General features: G+C 38.4%; 1 protein-coding gene across 3 annotated transcripts in view; it reads right to left on the reverse strand.

Annotated features, from left to right (window-relative positions):
- Positions 1 to 345: 345 nt before the first annotated feature.
- The window catches only part of LOC135085660 (zinc finger protein swm), a 40,943-nt gene continuing 18,258 nt past the window's right edge, over positions 346 to 23,030 (reverse strand). For 2 of the 3 annotated variants that reach the window (XM_063980443.1, XM_063980445.1), the window contains 12 exons: positions 20,276 to 20,409; positions 18,331 to 18,462; positions 17,610 to 17,762; positions 16,210 to 16,372; positions 14,939 to 15,057; positions 14,491 to 14,532; positions 9,770 to 9,853; positions 9,110 to 9,213; positions 7,509 to 7,656; positions 6,858 to 6,986; positions 5,846 to 5,944; positions 346 to 4,957 (listed from right to left, as the gene is read on the reverse strand). In XM_063980443.1, the coding sequence (XP_063836513.1) occupies positions 4,868 to 4,957; positions 5,846 to 5,944; positions 6,858 to 6,986; positions 7,509 to 7,656; positions 9,110 to 9,213; positions 9,770 to 9,853; positions 14,491 to 14,532; positions 14,939 to 15,057; positions 16,210 to 16,372; positions 17,610 to 17,762; positions 18,331 to 18,462; positions 20,276 to 20,409 (1,397 nt within the window). In that variant the 3' untranslated portion in view covers positions 346 to 4,867. The remainder of the gene's footprint in view (positions 4,958 to 5,845; positions 5,945 to 6,857; positions 6,987 to 7,508; positions 7,657 to 9,109; positions 9,214 to 9,769; positions 9,854 to 14,490; positions 14,533 to 14,938; positions 15,058 to 16,209; positions 16,373 to 17,609; positions 17,763 to 18,330; positions 18,463 to 20,275; positions 20,410 to 23,030) is intronic. The other variant, XM_063980444.1, reaches the window with a different exon arrangement.

The following is a 23,030-nucleotide window of genomic DNA, read 5'->3' on the forward strand; positions in this document are numbered from 1 at the left end:
AGAAAGAGAACCTCAACTATTGCAAATAAATTATTTATTCTTCTTTCTTGAAGTCTGCAATTTTATCAACAATTTCATCTCTCTTAGAAGAGACAACTATTGTAAATAAACTCTTCTCTCTTCATTTCTTCTGTTCTTCAAAGCAATAGTCGACTATCTCTCTCTCTCTCACATTACGCAAGAAAGAGACAAAAACAGAAACAGAATGCCCGAAGGCGTTGTGATTGTGACTCTCCCAGAAACTTCAGAACCATTTTTTTTTTTATTTTGGCGGTTGCATCTTTTTTTAACATTCATTTTTTCCACAAAACAAACTCAATCCTCACAAGTTATTTTTTTCTTGTGTTACAATCTGTCTAGCAACCGCCTTAAAAAAATATGCACTGACTTTTTCAAAAAATACTTTTTTTCGCCGATCTCAGGTTTGGGTATATATTTTTTCTTTATTAGTGTTGTATAACGGCGTAGTTACGGTTTTTTCTTTTAATATTTTTTACATCATTTACAAACTAAGTCAGATACATTAGAAGCGACTATAACTAATCAATAACAATGTACAAATGTCTTAAAAACAAGCGAAAAATGTATAATTTTAAAGGCGAGCGACTTTAACAGACGCCAGTGTTCCGATTCTCTCTTCATTTCGTAGTGATGTTAATAAGTATCGATATTTTTTTAATTCTGGATTCTATTAGTTTAAAACGGAAGAACTGTTACTTCAAATATTTTAAAGACTTAGATCTAGCACAGCACAAGTGACATTTTTATAAAATCATCGACAAAAATATCGACACTGCCCCCACACTAGCCATACTTTTCTCGTCTACCCTCACTGCGTACCATCTGCAAATTAACACAAAAATCGCCGTAGGAACTGTCCATTGCCAACAACTGAAATAACTCGATTGCTGACGGTACTAACGTTGTTAAAATCGCCCGCCTGACGACACACAACTTGAAACTAAAAACTATTGGTATATAAAGGTGGATTTATACCAATCTGACGTGATATGTCGTGACATCAAAAAAGAGGTTTCATACATAAAGTATGCGACACGACCAAGATAGTAACTAGTTTATTAAAATCTGAAACTGAAATCGATTCCATTTTGATCACAACATGACACGTCATACAAATATGAATCCACCTTAACTTGTAAAAGACACGCTTTCGTATTTTATTATGACTATTTCGACGTTGTACGTTTTTGACAGACGTAGTCAAAGTTCCAATAATATGATTAACAAATTGATTTCGTTTTGAACTCCGTAAGAGTCAAACCCGTATTCACAAACGATGCTTGCTTAAGTGAAGCAGCAAATCGAACACACAGCGTTGAATAGAGCTCTGTGATTGGTTCGTGTGTCACCCTGTGCGTCCACGCGCACTGTGAGACCTCATAGTAATGTTTGTGACTAGGGCGTAAGTCAGTGTCTGAGGTAAGGGAGCGGCACGGGTGTTTTTGTGATGTCAAACGTCAGCGAGACATTTGCTCTGTCACGTCACACGTCACCCCTCCCGTGTCGCTCCCAAACCTCAGGCACTGACACAGTTCTGTGCTAAAGCCCGGTCTGTGAGCACGTAGAATTTTGTCCAATGACCCCAAGCTACCCATCCTTATCGCTCGCGCGTAATTATGTTGCTGTCGCGCTCGCACACTCACTGCGGGCGCCCGTCGCACAGTCGCGAAGTAGTTCCAAGACCTGTAGTTCCAAGTCACATTTTATATTATTATATTAGATACACTTTGTACCATTCGATTATTTATAAACAAGACTACGTCTGTCCAAAGCATACATCGACCTAAAACTATATTTAATAATAAAAAAAATAACCCCTCGTAAAATTACAACGTAAGCCTCGGGCCACAACAAAATAATAATCCTAAAATGCAATAATGCATCACTAAATCTAGTAAGACGGTCGATACTTGTATGGGGCCGCCACAGAAATGAAGATTGCGCGACGATGCGATTTTTTTTGCAAGTACGAAATTTACAGTTGTTTATAAACAAAAAGTTTTGATTGTTACTGTATCTTGCAGTGATCTATCAATCAAGAATATAATGTTTTTGCTCGAAATATTGAAAATTCAACCAACATACGAACTTCAAGTACTAAATTGATAAAATAAAGAAGAATAACGTAACAGTGTTTACTGAATTAGCGTCAAGTAGTTTGAAATCAGCGACATCCATCGTGTATGCTTAAAAACAGTCCAGGTTTCATACTTTATGAGCCCTCTTATGACATGATTGTTTCACTAAGAAACGTCATATAAATTGAAACTTAGAAACAACTTCTATCTACTCAACAATAAATCGCACATTAGTCGCGATCCGCACCTCTATGGCGACCGAATACAAACCCAAGAAAAAACGATAATTTCATTAATTTAAGAAAACGAAAGATATGGCTATCGCGCGAAAGAGAAATTTTATTTACAAATATAAATTATTTACAAGTGCCACCCCACGATATGAGCTACTAATAAAAATTTGTAAAGGACGAGAGTTGCACCGTTTATTGTTCAACATTTTTGCGGCTTGCTGACAAAAAAAGCTAAATTGAGTTATAGGTCTAAGCTACAGGTCTAGCTTAACTCAGTCACTGAATGTAGTCGTATTAAATTCAAAGCAATAAGTATTTAAACTCGTTTGACGTCACTTGTATGCTCTATTTTAATTTCACGACGCCATTTTGAAACCTACGAATGAGAAATTAATTTTTAACCGACTTCAAAAAAGGAGGAGGTTATGTTCAGCTGTATGTATTTCTTTTTCTATGTATGTTTACCGGTTACTCCGTCAATTGTGGACCGATTTTAATTGTACCAATGTTTCAATGCATAGATGTCAATTATAACTGACATTAAAATCACGAATTTGTATTGAATTTTAGTTAAAATTTTTACCATTTTGTTATTCAAGATAATATAAATTCCGACAGCAAATAAATTAAATTAAGTTGTTTAAATAAGTACAACGTTGATATGATGTTAGCTTTAAAAATCAGTTCCATTAGTTTTGTATAGACTTATTATTACACCTATTGTTATTGTTAATTAATAAGTCTTTAGTAAGCTGTAAGTTATTTAAGTACTGGTGTTAGTGAAATGTAATTATTAATATAAATAATTAAGATTTTAAAACCATTCAAATGTTGAACAATAACCGAGTAACTCTCTAAAAACGATGCTAATAAGACGATACGATCATTGCAAGTTTTGTAATGAATTTCACGCTAGAGGTTCTAAAAGAAACCTATTTCTTGCGATACCGCGTTGTATTGTACAGACAACGCCATCTTTTGACGGCGCGTAGAACTAGTCGCCAATACACTAACGTAATGAGGGTATTCGCGTATGAAAAATCCGCCAGATGGCAATACGTAGACGCGAGGTCCAAATGCTGCATGACTGGTTATTTTTGACATGACATTGACAGATATGTCAAAATCCACCAATCACGCAGCAGTCAGACCCCACATCCACGTCCCGCCATCTAGCGGATCTTTCATACGCGAAAACCCTCATTTGACTAATAATGAATAAGTTACTCCCATATTTAATTTATTGGTAAATAGTACAATACCCAGTAAAATACCCAGTATTTTATAAAGACATCGTAATAAATTAAATTTAAAAAACCTGACAATGATCGTAGAATCTCATTAAATTCCTAAATCGTACGACTCCTTTCGTAAATTCACAACTATTTCTATACTGCGACTAAACGCATCTATGTTGTACCGACTACCGAATTGTATATTATTGCCGATTTTTATGTGTAAATCTCATAAGCGAAGAATGCGTTTGGTTGTGCACGCTAGAGTTGCGACTGACGACTTTTTTAATTCGCAAAATATGCAAGTTTTTCAAACTTTTCTTAATTTTGGTGGTAAATTAGTCGTGTCGCAACTCTGTGGCGTACGAATACCTAAATCTAAAGCTCTTTCACTATATTTCTCCAATAATGTAACAAGTTTGAACAATAAGTTTGTTTAAAATAATAAAATACCAATCGAGAAATAATATCTATTATTATTATTCTTATAATAACTTATTTTTAGGATATGATTATAATTATGGTCACCATAGCTTAGTAGATAGAGTAGGCCGCAAGCGAAAGTACGTGCGTTCGATTCTCAACTGAGGCAATCGATTTTTTTTTAGTGAAAACCATATTTTCGATAAATTATTAAATATTATTTCCTTATTATAATTTTCTTTAAATAATATTAAAAACGAGACACGAATATTGGCATTTTTAGTACAGATACAAATTCTCGATTGATATCATATTTTTCATATTCGAAGTACTGAAGTGAGATTATGAAATATTTTCGTATATTAACGAACGGAAACCATTAAATAAAGTTTTGAAATTGAAATATTATGATTTTAGTAAGAAATAAACAGTTTTTCAGAAAGGTCAAGTCTACTAGTGTTTTTTGTATATTAATATATTTATAAACTATCAACGCAAGGCAACATTGTTTTAATTTATAACGCAGTAAAATACACAAAAACATTCACATATCACTTCAGCCCTTTTATTTCTAACAATCGCTAGCCTTATACACGACCGACACTACACTAACAATCCTACAGCGACCGATATCGACTATCGTTACAATCTCGCAACGACATCGCTGCAATATCGTTTCGATATCGCTTCGAGATCGTTCCGACATCGCTTCGAGATCGTTCCGACATCGCTTCGAGATCGTTCCGACATCGTTTCGAGATCGTTTCGACATCGCTTCGAGATCGTTCCGACATCGCTTCGAGATCGTTCCGACATCGCTTCGAGATCGTTTCGAGGTCGCCTCGGTGTCGTGTCGCGGCTAGCGTCCCGCGGGTCGTCAACGTCTCCAGGATCTATCTTCTTCCGCATCGTCCTCTTCCTCCTCGTCGAACCGCAGTAACGTGTCCTCGGTTATTTCTTGAGATGTCTGAGGGGGGAGAGCGTTTAGTATGTACGTCTTGGAATAATATAGTATAGTGGATAAATATTGAATTTATCACTCCGTGTGTTAGAAAGTTAAAGGAATATCTTTTAGGAATTTTAGTAAAAATACCCAGATTCGACAAAGTCAACAAGTCAACAAGTAAAATGCTACGAAATCAACTAGTTAATAAGTAAAGTCAATATAACTAAACATTACAAAAACGACTGGACAATAAGTCAATTCCAAAATGTGTTTATCGCATCATTTACAGCTGTTTTATCTCATGAAAGCAGGTGAGACATACTTGTAGTTGTTGCGTAGAGGCTAGTGTACCTAACTGCAAGACTCGGCCAAAACTGAGCGCTCCCAAGCTTACACACGCAAGGACAATGTGCATGTACATTTACACAAACAAGAATGGCTCACCCGGTTTTGTGAGATAAAACATCTGTACAGTCAGCGACACCCAAAGTGGCCAAAAAGTTAAGAACACAACCTTAAAGTTGGACTTTAACAAAGATGTATTGCGAACTTTTTGTTTACTTTGGGTATCACGAACTATTTGACACTGACTGTACATAAATACACTCCCCCTTAATAAAAAGTTGCACCCTAGTTGAACACTGTTTTAAAGTAACATTCCGTTGTCACTTTTAAAAAGTGTTCAACTAGGGTGTCACTTTTTATCAATAAGGGAACAAGAGTTTAATATCAAAGTAAGTTAAATGTGTTATTGTTCATATCTAGTTTGTGGTGTAATGTTGTTGTTGATATTTTGAAATAAATAAGTTTATATTTTTATTTTGTTTAGAGTTAAGTTTGCCGCAGTTTTAAAAAAGATCTATTTATTGTAAATAAAGTAATAAATAATACATATATCTGTGTGCTCACCTCGGGCTCCTTATTCTCCTCGCTGGCCTCTCCGTTAACCGCAGGTCTGGTCTCCGCCATGCCGCCAAGATACGCCTTAGTGTTGGCCACCCAAGTTATCTGAGAGAAGATGTTGGTTTAAAACAATGTTCAAGTGAATGAAAGACAGGTTAACGAGTAGGGACTGAATGGGATTTTTTGTTCCCACGAATAACAGGGTTACGGCCGGTTCACACATGTCTCCGTTTTACTGTTCCGTTTTATCGTGTACGTTTTATTTTCGTCGAATTCGATGTATGTATTAGAAAGAAAGAAAGAAAAATTATTTATTTGACAACTTAAAAAAAAAAGGGCAATATAAAAATACAATTATAAAAAAAAAAAGTACAAAGACAATGAAGAGAAAAGAGAAAAAAGATATACAGAATACTGTGTCATGTGTGAAGTCGCTCATACAACTACATACGCCATCGACGAAAAAAAACGTACACGATAAAACGGAACAGTAAAAGGAGACATGTGTGAACCGGCCGTTACTCGTTTAGATATGACTGGTTGGGAACAAGCATTGCTCATTCCTACAAAACATTTTATTAGGCTAACAATGGGAAATTAAAAAAGTGATATTAAAATAGAGGTATTTCGGGCAGGTTTAAGGCTAATTATTCTGTCACCATTGCTTCTAGAATTGAGAGGTAATTGAAAGTCCATTCTTAGCATGGATCAAGCTGGAAAACCTAACATACTAAGCAAATAAACAAATATTCTATTATATTCCTAAATCAATTCTATGTCGTTCTATTGCAAATGTTATAATTAAAAAAGCTGCTTTTAGTCTATATCCCTCTCTTATCTTCAATAGTACCAAGTGATCGTTTCATTCCCTCTTTCTTATTATTATTTTCCACTCACCGACAGCGTCCGGTCGTTGTAATGTTTGCCCGCGGCGGCCGCAAGCTCGGCGTGTGCCCTCGCCTTATACTGTATGATGATGTTGATGATGATGATGATGATGATGATGATGAGCACTCACCGACAGCGTCCGGTCGTTGTAATGTTTTCCCGCGGCGGCTGCGAGCTCGGCGTGTGCTCTCGCCTTATACTGTATGACCAGCTCGGGAACCGCAAGATTCACTTCTTTGCTGACCACTTCTCCGTATTGCTGTAACAAAATAATCAATGAATATGGGGACAAAAATTGGGTAGATGACATTATGCACAATGACTTTTTTTTCCCATCCAGTCACTGTGGGTTTGGTTAGACAAGTTCCAAAACGTGACAGTTTTAATTTCGAAATTTCCTCACGAAGCTACAAGCAACAACAACTAAAGCCTGGTCCGTGAGCACGTAGAATTTTGTCCAATGACCCCAAGCTACCCATCCTTATCGCTCGCGCGTAATTATGTTGTTGTCGCGCTCGCACACTCACTGCGGGCGCCCGTCGCCCCTCACAGACCAGACTATAGCTATTACTAGCGCGTATTGAAGAACTGATGGTCGTTGAGCCTGAAAGTTGAGCCTAAAATTTGAGGCCTACGTCTGTCAATGGACTGCTGTAGAGCCAAAAGTGGAAGCGAGCTTCAACCACAAGGGAACTGGCTATCTTACCTCCAATTCCAAAGCTGTAAACGCGCACTGGAAGCCTATATCTGTCGGTGGACTGTATATTCTGACGTCACTTACCATAAAGTGCTGTATAACTGCGCTCTGCTCGTCTGCTTCAAATCCAGATATCAGCAGTGCCCTTGGTCTATGGTCCACGGACTGATTTGCGCTAAAGGCCTTGCCAGCGCCGCGCACGAAGCGGGAAGCAGTGTTGAATCGCCCGCCCCTGTGGTGGTAAATTAAATGTTATGGCTCGTTTTGTTATGGCTCATATTTGAAATGGCTCATTTTTTAAATGGCTCGTCTTTGTTATGGCTCCTTTTCATTATGGCTCATTTTTAAAATGGCTCGTTTTTGTTACGACTCATTTTTTAAATTGCTGTTTTGTTATGGCTAATTTCATAATGGCTCATTGTCATTGTGGCTCATTTTAGTGATGGTTAATTTTTATAGTGGCTTATAGCCAAAACAACCAATGAAAAGGAGACTTTTTGAGCACTACATTGTTTAACAGCACATGGTGCTCCGTAAAGCTAAATTGTTTAACATTTAAAACTAAATTTTAGAACAAGATCTTAATAAGATGAAAAAAAAACCTTAATTTCACGCTTTACGGAGCACTTTGTAGAACATAAATCAAAACGAATTAGATGTTATTCATCCTACACTAACTTATAAAACTATCTCACCTAAGTTTTCTCTTCACAATACGGTAGCTTGGAAAAACAAAATTCAATTATTAAAACTTTTGTTCAGCCAATAGGGCTATATCACATTACAAAAGTACAAAAAATGCTCTCGAAATAAAGTATGTACATTCAATTTACTGAAGTCAGTTCAGTCTGCACATGCTGAATTTGGCTATTTGTATTTTCTTTTTTATAATGACTGGCAACTAGTGGTGACTGAGTTTGTTCCGGCGGCGTTTCTTCTCAGCACTTGCCATATGTTTGTCTCGAAGCGCTGGTAGGGCCCAAAAGATAAGGAGGTGTTATGAGCACCTTTTTTTGAGGTTCACAAGTGCCAACGCACAAAATCTAAGGCCCAACTTCCGCCAAGGCGGAGTGGTGCGGAGATGACAGCTGTGTTGCGAATCTGGCAGGCTATTTCCATCAAAGCGGAGCGGAGAAGAGCGGAGCGGTGCGGAGACGAGAAATGTGTGAGCTGTGCGTAGCTGTCAGCTGTCAGTCTAATGCTATCTAGGAAAAGAGCGGAGCGGCTCTTTTCCGCACCGCGCCGCCACCGCTGTTAAATTCTATAGAAAAACAAGTCAGCCTGACACCTCTCCGCTCGATCCATTTCCACCGAAGCGGAGCGGAGTGGAGATGTGCAAATAATGGAATCCGAATGGCATGTCAGAAAATCTTCGGCTTAAGGCTGATTTACACGTATTAATTTGTTAAGTAGGTAACTAAATTTTAACCTAATTTTGAGGATTTCATTGGCACCCTCTGGGCATCGAACCCTAGAACAGGGTTTCCCAAACTATGGGTCGCGACGGTGGGTCGCGAGCAAACATTGAGTGGGCCCTGTCTGTAGACTGACTAACCACCCTACCGATCCAACCGCTGGACAGCGGGCGGAACCTATAGTTGGGTCCCGAGTTTGAGAACTTTGTATTAGATGAGTCGTAGCCCAGTCAACTTTGGGAACCACTGCCCTGGAACACGGTACGTTACCTGGAATGTGGTCTCCTCATCCCAGGATGCGGGGGAAACTGTATCGCCATTTGTCGTCTCAAGTCCGCAACTTTCTTGGCCAACTCTGTCACATCTTGCCCCTCCTGCGAAATACCATTCTGATTAATCACGAAATGTTAAACTATAACACATACAAACTGGAAAGAACAATGGGACAAAACGGCCCCAAAACTGTAGCACTTTAATACCTACCTTATTAAAATTTCTTAGCGATTAGAATCGCTTCTCACACTAACCCACGAAGCGAAAGGTCGTGGGTTCAGTTCCCGCCTTAGGCAGTTCGATTTATTCAAGTTGTATTTAAAATATCTACCTTATTTATGATAAATCATTCAGGGGTCGAGCTGTCGTTATACCGTTTGAAGTATGTCCAAAAGTTATTTAATACGTATTTTTGAAGGTTGACTAAGACTTTTTTTATATAAGTTTTTTCTGAGACATGTTACACTTGGGCTGTCATATAATAAAATTATAGTATTAGCGTGGACTATCATATTAATAAGGTAGACATTAAAGTGCTACAGTGTTGGGGACAGAGTTCATACATTTTGTCCCATTATTCTTTGGCAGGTAGGGTATACAGTTCAAAACATGGCGGGAAATATATTTCCACTGCCATATAAATTGTTAATCACTCACCTGTTGCTTAGTAAACATGTCCAATTCGGCGTCCAAAATCTCTTTCTCCGCTTCCTGCCTTGTCTTAGGTTTCTTGGCGTTTGCCTGTTGAAACACAAATAAATTGTTATAATATTTATAAAACATAAATTGAAAAGAACTAGGACGGTACGAAATTCGCCGGGTCAGCTAGTGAGGGATCAAAAGACTTACTAAAGTAAGTCTATAACTAGTAAACTAGTTTCAAATTCAATTCAAAAATTGATGCGATAGATTTTTCAAAATTAAAAAAATCAAATCAAAAATATTCATTCAGTTTAGACCACAAGTGGCACTTTGAACCACTTATGACCACAAGTGGCACTTTTGTGGCTGTTATAATATTACTTGTAGTAAATTGAGGATTTTGTATCGTCAAAAGAAATGTTGAAGATCTTTAAATAACGTTAATTTAATTTATGCGTGGAAAATTTATTTATTTACATTTATTTATTAAAATAAGTTTGTAATTATACTTTACGATAAAATATACAGTTTTTAGTGTAGGTATATAATTTGTTTAGTATACAATACAAACCATCATTAAGCACAGTTTAACACATTACAGACACATCACCACAAAATACAAATGAGTATGTTTTATGAAGCTACTGGAAGAATAGGCTATTTGAGTGTTTTGTAGAGAGGATTTTTTTTTAAACCGAGGGATCCGGCACTTGTATAGATCGTTTCATTCACGAAGACGCGCCCCACCATTCTTCCGCGAATGTTTGAGTGTTATCGGTACACGCTAAATCATCCATGAGTGCACACGCACGCTACAATAATGCCTTACGGATTGCTCGGATCACACTCTCCGCACCCCGCGCGACTGAGACCAAACATTGCTGGGGCGCGTCTTCGTGGATGAAACGATCTAAATAGTTGTTGCAATTCACGAAGGCGAGTGAGCTTTACATGTGTGGTGGCTCGCTACTGTTCATTTTCCAAAAGTTTTGATAGACATTACACTATCGTTATGTGCATGTACACGTACACACACAAGTAAAGCTCACTTGCCTTCGTGAGTTGCAAGAACTACAAATATTTTATTCATCGCGGTGAGCGTGTCTCCAAGATTTTTCCCGTTGTTTTTTTTGCGATTCTGTTTTTTTCAAATGGGAAAGATTGGATTGAGGGACAAATATTGAGTTTTCTGTTAAAAAATCCTATCAAATAGCCTATTAATCAAATTATAATATGAATATTTTTATTGCCCAAGCGTTAATGGGATACTATTATAAAATTACTAAATATTATTTACTCTACAATATCTTATTTTATATTTACAATTTTACTATTTTACATATAAAATGTTTGAATAAATATTTGTGTAGCTATTTACATTTTACGGCTAATGGAAGAATGAGATGGGCATATTTTATACGGTGAAAGATAAGGACAAAAGACGGTAGTACGCATGCGTGGTATGCACAACTATCATGAATGGTCGACATTACTATATTATGCGATACTGTTTAAAAATGATTAAAAAAAACCCCGTTAGAGTAGTAGCACACCGTTGATTTTTAGTTGGCCGATAGTTGTGCCCGATATTTCAAATTGTATGAAGAATCGGCCAAATCGAATCGGCGTAGTGTGCGCACTCCCATACATGCCCATACTGATCAACTGCCCGACTAAACTATCGGCCGACGAAAAATCAACGGTGTGCGCCTACTCTTAGAATTAATTTAACAAAGTCCCTTTGGGTACGGAAGCCTACACTTTGCAAGTATCCCCTAAGAAATCTGTCTTTGAAAAAATCGATCCATATCTAGAAGCGTAAGGTCACTGATTGACTGACTCACTCACTCATTACGAAATCTCAGAAACTACAATTGCTAGGAGTCTCAAATTTTGCATGGGGGTTCCTTTTAGAACGTAGGTGCTCACTAAGACGGGATTTTGCAAAATTCAACTCCTAAACGGGTAAGACGGTATCCACGCGTACGAAGTCGAGGGCGGCCACTAATACTGCACAATTTTTATTTATTTTCATTTATAAAAAGATGGTTTTCAATGAAAAAAGTAAATGAAAAGCAAAAAACACTTAAAACAGTGCAAGAGTTTAAATATGAAGAAAGAAAGTGGCACGTAAAACCATAGACATGCATAACATAAACAAATGAAAAAACTAAACTACTAAAAAGTCACAAAATAAAAACAAATAACACTACTATTTCATTTTTTATTTTCTAATTTGTATACCTAGAGGTTCGGGACGATTTCTACGCAATAAATATTGGTTTTTGCATGAAATATGTTTATAGCTATTGTCTATAGAAATATCAGGGTAAAATCTATACTTCTATACTAATATTTTAAATGCGAAATTAACTCTGTCTGTCTCGCATTCACGCCTAAACCAATGAACCGATTTTAATTAAATTTGGCATAGAGATGAGTCCCGGAAAAGGACATAGTATAGTTTTTATCCCGGTTTTTGAAACAGGAACGCACGCGATAAAGTTTTTCTGTGACAGACAAATTTCTACGCGGGCGAAGTCGCGGGCGGAAAGCTAGTATAAATTATATTTATCTATTTATGTCCGTTGATTGCTTTTCCGATGATCATCATCAGGTCATTTAGTCTCCACCATCTTACGGTATTATTAAATGATTCAATGATTCCCTTAAATGTGTGAAAAAAAAACTGAATTGTAAGGGCGAAAATGGCATGTCATGTTTCAAATGATTTTTAAACACCAAAATGAATGAATCAGTCAATATTTCAATCGCATGACATTCTTCTTTAATTTAACCGATTATTATGTCCCATAAAATGATTTCATGAGTTTGAACCGTAATATCACTGACAGTAAGTTTAGAATATATCGAGAAATGTGTTGGTATAAGTATGTTACTTATGAGGATATACAGGGTGTTACTTTGCATTCTTGCCATATTTACAGAGGTTACTATATTACTGATACTGAACACAAATCCGTAAAAAAATAATGCCCGAAAAAAATTTTTTTTAATCTTGAGTATTTTATTTTATCGACAATCTGTTAAACACATCACTAATTATCGTAACGCATGCACATCACTTGTTGGCGATGGCGATGAAGACTTTTTTACTTTTTATTGTATTTTTAAATATCTATTGCAATCTATTGTCTTTAAAATGTCTTTTTGACACTTGTAAAAAACTGAGAAATCCACCAATCACAAATCACGTTACAATTAATACAAATATGTCTGAAGTGTATTCAAACAACGAATCATTTAATCAAAATGGTGCTTGGAGTGTCTGCAAGACGTCTTAGACGAAATGCTTGATGACGTACCCTTAGCGTTACACCAAATGCTCTACTACCAGCAGGATGGTGCTCCCCCACAATAAGGCTCAATAAGGACGTCAAGTGCGCGAATAATACGTTTGGTGAACAGTGGATTGGACGAGTGGTCCAGTAGCTTGGCCACCACGATCCTCGGACCTGACACCAATGGATTTTTGGAGTGACTTGAAACGACTGGTATGCGCAGAAGAGATAAACAGTGTAAACGCGTTACATGAAAGGATTGTTTTAGTGAAACTGTGAGACAAAACGTTTAAGTGTTGCGAAAACTAAAGCGAAAAACCTACGCTTCGCCGTACTAGACTGTGCCTTCATCAGAACGGAGGACACTTTGAACACTTGCTTTGCAGTACGTAAACTTTGTAAGTAGGAACTTATAAATAAATAATTAATTGTGAATAAGGTGATTTCATTTCATTCTTAATTTATTAATTTGTAAAAATAGGGTACAATGTTAAAATCAATTAAAATCCTAATAATTATTACGTATTTTTGACGGTCCTAAGCCCGTAAAGTAGTAAGGAAAATCTGAAATCAACTGAAGAGTATTTTAAAATAATTATTATGACTGGATAAAAAGACTGGTACCCAGAGCCATAAAACAACAGTTTGTTAAGAACTAGGCCACGCCCACTAGGTTTATTCCACTTGCACCTGTAGAACGTGCGAGACAAAATGGGTTTATTCCAATTTGTACTGAAAAACCAAATTTACTAAAATCTTAGGTGTACTTTCTTTATGGGAGTCTCTTGTTTATCTTAAATAATAGGTATTGTTCCCTACTTTAATCTCTGTGAATATGGCAAGAATGCAAAGTAACACGGTGTATTTCCATGGATTTTAATGTCGCATTCATGACTCAAAACCGTGCTATGACATAAATGACGTTACAATAGTGGCAATTACTGTGAGCCGTTAATCTTCAACTTGGTTTAAATACAGCTACTATCACTATGACAGCTTATACAGTTATCTTCAAACTTAGAGACTTGTTATGAAAAAGGAAGTAAATAGTTAATTGCGTGTTTGGGCCTGAAGCACTACATAAAGCCTAAGAATAGGTCGTCTTAATATACTTTTATGGACTAAAAAAAGACAGTTTAAGGCAAGGATCGGCATCCAGCGGTTTAAGTAATGCGGCTGGGGCTTTCCAGGTCCTAATTTTAACATTAAAACCAGTGTTGCTTTTTTAAAACTGGAAAATTTTAGTACTATTTAGCTTTCAAAAGGTTTCCCTGATTTCTCTGATTCGTCAGAATTACAATTTTAATTAAATGCATATTTTTACGACTTTTACAGCCTAGAAGATAGACAAACAGTCATTATAATGCTCATCATAATTGCCACTATTGCGTCCATGCCACGATCGCAACCAAACGCATGCGCACGGGCCGATACCTGCAGCTGTAGACGCGACATCGACCGGGCGACTGTATCCGCCTGCCGACATTCGTAACTTTGTCAGTATTTTACTTTATTTATTCAAAAATGATTAATTAAATTGTATAAAGAAGTCATTTAAACGTTATATTTTTAGTTTTTTTTATCGTTTTTAGTGTTGATTTTATAGTTTTTAAAGTTGAAAAAAGATTGGAATTTGTTGATTTAGAAAAAGATTCAGAAATATTTTTGATTTATATTACATTCGCAAACAAAACTGTTATTCATTTCAAATCAACAATTTAAATTGCAAATAAAACTTGATTTAAGGTTTTAATTATCATTAACATTGCTTTATAAAACAATGAAATAATAAAATTGCGTGACAATACCGTAAAAGAAAAAAAAGTTACAAAACCTACATCGATCTGCCTACAGGATATTGTACAATACCCATGACATTTACCTGCATCTGTCTGAGGGTTCCGTTGTACGCAAACAGTTCGTTTCTGAGCTTCTCGATGCCCTCTTGGGCGGAGTTGATCGCCTCCATTAGTGCAGCCTTCTGGGAATCGCTGATGTTGCCTGGAAAGGAACGTCAAGTTAGTTGTTTATCTAGATGATGTTTTAGTAACTACTAGGGATTGTCGAGAACATCTATTTGTCTATATTTTTCCACTTTTAATTTGTTATTTGGACCTCTCTTATACTTTGACTAGATTTCAGACACCTAAATATACAGGGTGGAAACGATAAGTGATCTCACTCGATTATTTCTAAACAATACAAGATATCAATAAACTAGTTATTGATCCTGAAAGTGCTTCATGAGCTCTATCAAACGGTATTAATAATAGGTTACAGAATAAACTGGATCTAACCAAAAATTCAATGTTTCCTTCTTCCATACATTTAGTACTACCACAGTCATGACACTCATCTCTTGACAATATTATAGCAAGTAAAGCCTAAAACCAATGTTTTTCATTAATAATTTAAAATAAGAATACAATTTACGAGTTTATTTTAAGTATTTATTATTAAATTAAAAAAATTACACTTCTAATATTGTGTGTCTGGCATACATTTAGTATGGAAGCTGGAAACATTGAATTTTCAGATAGATCCAGTTTATTCTGTAACTTATTATTGGTACCGTTTGAAAGAGCTCATTAAGCACTTTCAGGATCAGTAACCAGTTTTTTAATATCTTGTATAGTTAAGAAATAATCGAGTGAGATCACTTAACGTTTCCACCCTGTATAAAGGTCTAGGCTTAACTGAGTCAGTGCCTGAGGTAAAACTGTGCTTAGCTTGACAACGTGCTGCTGTCTTTCCAGAACACTATAATCCGGGCATTTTCAAGACGAGAGTGAATAGGCAGGTATGCACAATCCTAGACTGCATCTCTCTTCACATTAGGTTTAAAGTCAAATACCTGCTGTCTACTCACGGACATTGCCCGCGGGCGGCGTGACCGGAGGGAGCGGCGAGCGTTCGGCGAACGAACGAGCAATGTTCGGTTCGCGAGCGAACATCGAAGAAGACGATCCTGAGGCACTCTCTTCAACGACTTTGCACTAAACGGTCTCGATAATCTTGTAAATTTATACCGAATAGATAATTAATTTCATACAGTCCACTCCTTTTCATTTATAACGTCCACTACACTCACTATCGAAGTAACACCTGATTTCTGATCCATAAAAAACAGATCATTGATCATCATCAACTCACCCGACTCGAGTTTCTCGATCAACAACAGCTGTTGCTGCAATTGCTTCTCAAGCAGCGCCTGGGCTCGCTTCATCATCTCCATCACCTGTTTGCTCTTGTCAACTGGCTTCATCACCACCTCTTTCTTCGGTTCTGTTGTGCCGTTGGTGGCTTCTTTTGCTTGCTGGAAATATTATTTAAATTGAATTAGTTAATTCAGGAAGACCTTTAATTTTTCAATATAGTAGTCGTGCAAGTATAACTATTGTTACAGATTTTATGTCAGATTAAGACACCATTGATATTTTGGTAATTTAATATCTGTTAAAAATTACACCGTGTATTTTTATTGCATAAATCGTTAGGGTTAAGTATAAGGAAGAAATCTCTAACAAACTTGATAAATCAAATAAAAGTAAAACCATGAAATCTTAAATTATTTTAATTATTTACGGAAAATTGTATGGTAAGGTAGTGAATTTAAAAAAAAAATTAAAATCTTTGAATGCTTCACTCACTTCCATTTCAATCACTTTCTTTTAAAAAATAAGGAATGTTTTCTTTGAGTAAAATTTTCTATCTATAGTATTAAGAGTACTTTCCCTCCAGGTGGCATTAAAATCCACCCTGTACGTCACAAATGTCACATGTCAGACCACAAGTGTCACCTAGTGTCAAGAACAAGAGACTTACCTTCTCAGCGTTCGCCTGCTTAATATCAACCATCGCCAAGACCAGCCTTGTCTTAAGATCTGTCACAATGTCAATGTCAGACCATAAGAGTCGCCTGGTGTCAAAAACAAGAGACTTACCTTCTCAGCATTCGCCTGTTTGATGTCAGCCGTCGCCAAGACCAGCCTTGTCTTAAGATCTGTCACAAGTGTCAATGTCAGACAGAGCACAAGTGTCGCTTAGTGTCAAGAACAAGAGACTTACCTTCTCAGCATTCGCCTGCTTGATATAAACCATCGCCAAGACCAGCCTTATCTTAAGAAAGTCTGATCTGTCACAACTGTCAATGTCAGATCACAAGTGTCACCGAGTGTCAAGAACAAGAAACTTACCTTCTCAGCATTCACCTGTTTGATGTCAGCCGTCGCCAAGACCAGCCTTGGCTTAAGATCTGTCATAACTGTCAGTGTCAGACAGAACACAAGTGTCGCTTAGTGTCAAGAACAAGACATTTACCTTTTCAGCGTTCGCCTGCTTGATATCAACCATCGCCAAGACCAGCCTTGTCTTAAGGACATCTGTCACAAATGTCAATGTCAGACAGAGCACAAGTGTCGCTTAGTGTCAAGAACAAGAGACCTTCTCAGCATTCGCCTGCTTGATATCAACCATCGCCAAAACCAGCCTTGTCTTAATATCTGTCACAACTGTCAATGTCAGACTACAAACAAATTAAAATATAACCTCACCTTCTCAGCATTCGCCTGTTTGATGTCAGCCGTCGCCTTGATGTTGTCGCGGTTGATCAACACCTTGTTGTGCGACATCGGGTGCTGATTGTTCTGACGTTCAGCAGGCTTGGCTGCTTGTTGACCCACTGGTGCTGTGTTTTCTTGCTTATTCTGTACAATATTAAACTTAAATCAATTCACAATTTGAGGTAGATTTTTGAAGACTCACTTTTATACGGTTTCACCCGCGTGTAATTCAGTTTGCCACAAAACGACCGACTTATTCGGCAGACGGCAATTATCGTTATTAAATTATAGCCTATGTGTGATTCTGACGTTAAAACAATATAACCTAAAGAGGATTTAGGACGCTATTTGGATCAAATATGTAATTGCTCAATAATGAATAATAAATAAAAAATAAAAAAATATTACTGTGTAGTTCCATGAAAATCCGTTTAATGGTTTTTAGAAGGAAGAGTAACAAACATCTATGCATCCACCTACTCACTCATCCATCTTCATAAACGTTCACATTAATAATGGTTTAGGACTAGGTACGTCCGAACCAAAGGGGATCGCTGAAAATATGGTCCAGAGTAGTACAAAAACTATACGTCAGTTTACCCACAAGATCCGAATTCCTTCATCCGATTTGTATATGTAATTACTTTTCGAATCGGACGTTTTCAATATTAGTAAGAAGTATTTCTTGAGACAGAGAACTGTCAATACCAACCTCAGGCTTATGCCAGAAGACCTTGATGAATCGGTTGTTGAGAACCGCCTCGGTACTCTTGAAAGCGACGTTAGCTTCCGTAGGAGTGGAGAACGTAATGAGAGCCGCCTCAGGGTCACCTTCGAAGCACACCTGGAACAATCATTCAAATAATAAATTCGTTCATCATCACTTCAGCTACAGGTCTACTGGTGAATATAGGCCGCCCTCAACACCTAGACTAATCATTCAATGAGGGCTATCGTTTTTTTACCTAACAGTTGGCACCCCTGGCGATTGACAGGACCTTACTCTACAGTGGCGCCATCTTGATGAGTGCAAATGCGATAGTCCTCCTACCACTTTAGCGCTCACCAGTTGGTGCCACTGTCTTCGCTACTAGCAAGTGACAGGACCTTACTCTACAGTGGCGCTAACTGGTGAGCGCTAAAACGATAGCCCTCATTAATCAATTCGTTCATCATCATCATCACTTCAGCCACAGGACGTCCACTGCTGAACATAGGCTTGCCCCAATGATATCCAGATTGGCTTATTGGTATCGGCCTGCAACCAGCGCCAATAACTTCGGACAAATGCCTTGATATTGACCATGGACCTTCACGACCCTCTAATTTACCAGAGGCAAATGGAGGATTTGGTCTATACTCCCCACGCTGGCCAAACGGGTTGAGGAGGCCTGGTTGTTCGCATATTTGTACCTAAGTCACCTTTACGATAATCCTCAGGAAGTGTAAGTGGTCCCTATTTGTTTTTAACGCACAGCTGTAGCGTCCTTCTGTAGTTGAACCAAACGCTATTGTAACTACTAACTTATTATTACACGTTGATTTAAGTTTCATGAGATAAAATACGATGATGAAACACAATAAGGAAGCTAAGGTGTATGTAATGCTTCCTTCCGAGCGGGTGTTCTCGGTGACCAAGGTCTAGTTATTACCATCCTGAATTTTCTATTTATACTTGTCAGGGTAAACACAATAAGGAAGCTAAGGTGTATGTAATGCTTCCTTCCGAGCGGGTGTTCTCGGTGACCAAGGTCTAGTTATTACCATCCTGAATTTTCTATTTATACTTGTCAGGGTAAACACAATAAGGAAGCTAAGGTGTATGTAATGCTTCCTTCCGAGCGGGTGTTCTCGGTGACCAAGGTCTAGTTATTACCATCCTGAATTTTCTATTTATACTTGTCAGGGTAAACACAATAAGGAAGCTAAGGTGTATGTAATGCTTCCTTCCGAGCGGGTGTTCTCGGTGACCAAGGTCTAGTTATTACCATCCTGAATTTTCTATTTATACTTGTCAGGGTAAAAAACTCCGATACCGCGATGCAGGATCGCAAGCGCGGTGGTGTAAACCATAGTAACTCATGTGGCAGCGCCATCTGTTGGTCGATGACTACCACTAGCCTGTAGTGGCGCCCCGATAGATGTCGCCACAGTTTCATGTCTATGATGTAGATCGTTTCATTCACTCGGCCGCGCCCCACCAATGTTTAGTCTCGGTCGCGCGGGGTGCGGGGAGTTTGATCCGAGCAATCCGTAAGGCATTATTGTAGTGTGCGTGTGCACTCATGGATGATTTAGCGGGTACCGATAACACTCAAACATTAGCGGAAGAATGGTGGGGCGCGTCTTCGTGGTAATCCAGAGTAAATACAAATGAGTAGGTCATCTTCATAGGAACGCACGGGCGCGGTTTGTATGTGAGCGCGCCAACACGTATGCGGCGCGCACGCACACACTGACAAAATTTAGCGGGGATTAGCGGGGAGTTGCGCCGAATTTTGTCAGTGTGTGCGTGCGTTTTTTTTTTTTTAGTATTGGCGCGCTCACATACAAACCGCGCTCGGTGCGTTTCTATGAAGTTGACCTACTCATTTGTATTTACTCTGCTAGCCTGTAGTGATGCATCGATAGATGTCGCCACAGTTTCTCAAACATACCTGTATGTTAACGATCTTGCCAAACTTGCAGAAGTGGTTGTTAAGATGCGTTATCTCGTTGAGACCCCGCGGCACCTTCTTCACTTCAAGGGAACAATTCGCTGCGTTCGCGGGTAAGGGCGGTCGGGGCGCTCCTGTAGATATATAAATGTCACCGTGAAATTGTGGATTCCCGTCAGTTTATAATGTAACGCGTGAGGTTGTGAATTTATTACACACTGGACAGGCTGTCTCCATACAAATGGCAGCTAATTTTATGTGGCAATTTGAAGCGCCACTACGATTGTCCCGAGAACTAATTTTGACATACATTGCAAGGAGTAAGCTAGTAAATACATCACTAATTTAAGTTCCACGAACAATCGTATCTGCCTATAGTATGGCCTACAGCGCCAAAATGGCGAAACTCAAATAGGCACAGAAATATTATGACAGCTGCAGCCAGTCCATTGTGTAATAATATAGATGACCTACACTGAACTGTCCCACCAAACTCATTGACAGGGGGGACCACCATTGTTCAACTATATAGTTTCCAACATGGCAAAAATCGGAACCAGCGATCCGGTATTGACGGTGGCGCCCTGCTGTCAATGTCACGGGTAGGACAGTTCAGTATATTAGGTCTATAAATACGAGCCAGCTATTGTCAAATATTATAGCCATAGGTATCAAACAGGATACGTTCAGAGGTTAATATTATGAATAACTTGAAAAAATCGAACTGCCTAAGGCGGGAATTGAACCCACGACCTTCCGCTTGCCGGGCGACTGCTCTTCCAACTGAGCTACTTAGACACTGGATGAATCCGTCGAAATTTTCAAGTGTAATACGCTGTTATGGCCAGCGTTTGTTTCATCAATGTTGGGTATATGCCTTAGGCAGTTCGATTTTTTCAAGTTATTTATAATGTTCAAATTAGTTTGGGATGCGACTCTTAACGCTAAAAATTAAATAACTAAATAAATATCACCGTGAAATTGTGGATTCCCGTCAGTTTATAATGTTGCAACGGGGCGTCTAAGCTAGCTCAGTCTGACACCCCGCTGTTTAGTACTAAGTCCCAGTTCGCCTTCTGCGATGAGGGATGTGTACCTATCCAGGATGCCTACAGGGATATTCGACCAAGGAAACGCACAATCAATAACACAATGGCACTTATAATTCAGGTTCCACAATTATTTTCCTTATTCTAACTTCACTGACTCTAAGTTTATTATTATTACGAGCGATTACTTTACGGGTTACATCACAATTTCTAATTATTGGCAATGAAAAGGATAGCGACGCGCCCGAGCCGCGTCCCGAGACTAGTTTATGTATCCGCGAGAGGGGCGGCGCCCTATGCGAGGTTTAGCGAGTGTTAGTCTGGATACTTATAACTAGGGGGGTGGGATGTGGTTCGTTAGCTCCAGCCAGAGACCGAAGCCTCGATGGTGAGTACGACCACTAGGGAAAGGCGTTGGACCTACGAGGTGAGGGGGTGTGAAATTCAGGAAGGGTGGCAGCAGGATTGCTACCGCAGGTTCGGGATGAGTATCTCATGCACTACTCGGTAAGGACGAGAACCGGTTGGCTATCAACGATAGAACGCAATCGACACGACGCTGTATGGCAAGCCGCGGATTAATGACGAGGTATCGGATCAAGCCAAAGTCGAACAGTTAGGGTTAGTAGGGAACAATGTGGATAGCTATTCGCTAGGGACTCTTTTGCAATGCAGCCGAGGGAATGATAGACGCGCGCGCGAACGTCTGGCTGTTACAATGGCTCCCGAGCGAATGCTAGCCGCCCGCGGTCGCCGCCGTCTCTTATATCAGCTCGGTCCGTGCGGCGTGCGGCCGCGCAGCCGTAGGGTTGTCAAAATCTCCGTGCACGGTGCTAGGGCTGTCGATGCGTCGCGGGGCGCGTCACAATGTATCGCGTGAGATTGTGAACTAACAGTGAGTTAGGTTACAATTTCACGGATGGACGGATTTCACAATTTTACGGTAACATACATTTTGTGCAGACCCATCTTGTACCCGAGCTCGAAAGGGTTGAAAACACAAAGTTATCATTTTAAAAAAATCTAAATACATAAAACGATATCGATTTGTGAGATTTGGATCCACCTGAAATACCCGAATATCAGAAAAAATATAAATGAATTGGGTGTAAAACTATTATACAGGGTGTTAGGTAAATGGGTATATGAGCCGACACTAGCCCATGTTAACATGGGCATATAAATGGTATGGTGAAGTCAGAAATTTTATATCATCATTTGATTTTTTTAAATTTTCATACAAAATAAATTTTATAAAATCCGATTTGTATGAAAATTAAAATAATTAAAATGAAGATATCAAGTTTCTGACTTCACCATACCATTTATATGACCATGTTAACATGGGCTAGTGTCGGCTCATATACCCATTTACCTAACACCCTGTATAATGTAACGCGTGAGATTGTGAACTAACAGTGAGTTAGGTTACAATTTCACGGATGTACGGATTTCACAATTTTACGGTAACATACATTTTGTGCAGACCCATCTTGTACCCGAGCTCGAAAGGGTTGAAAACACAAAGTTATCATTCAAAAAAAATCTAAATACATAAAACGATATCGATTAGTAGGATTTGGATCCACCTGAAATACCCGAATATCAGAAAAAGCATAAATGAATTGGGTTTAAAACTATTATGCAATATTCCGTTGTTTCTTTCCTTTTTTAGACTACTTGGCATTCTATGCATTTCTTCAGTT

This window comes from Ostrinia nubilalis, chromosome 29 (genome assembly GCF_963855985.1).
Source record: "Ostrinia nubilalis chromosome 29, ilOstNubi1.1, whole genome shotgun sequence".
Classification (NCBI taxonomy): domain Eukaryota; kingdom Metazoa; phylum Arthropoda; class Insecta; order Lepidoptera; family Crambidae; genus Ostrinia; species Ostrinia nubilalis.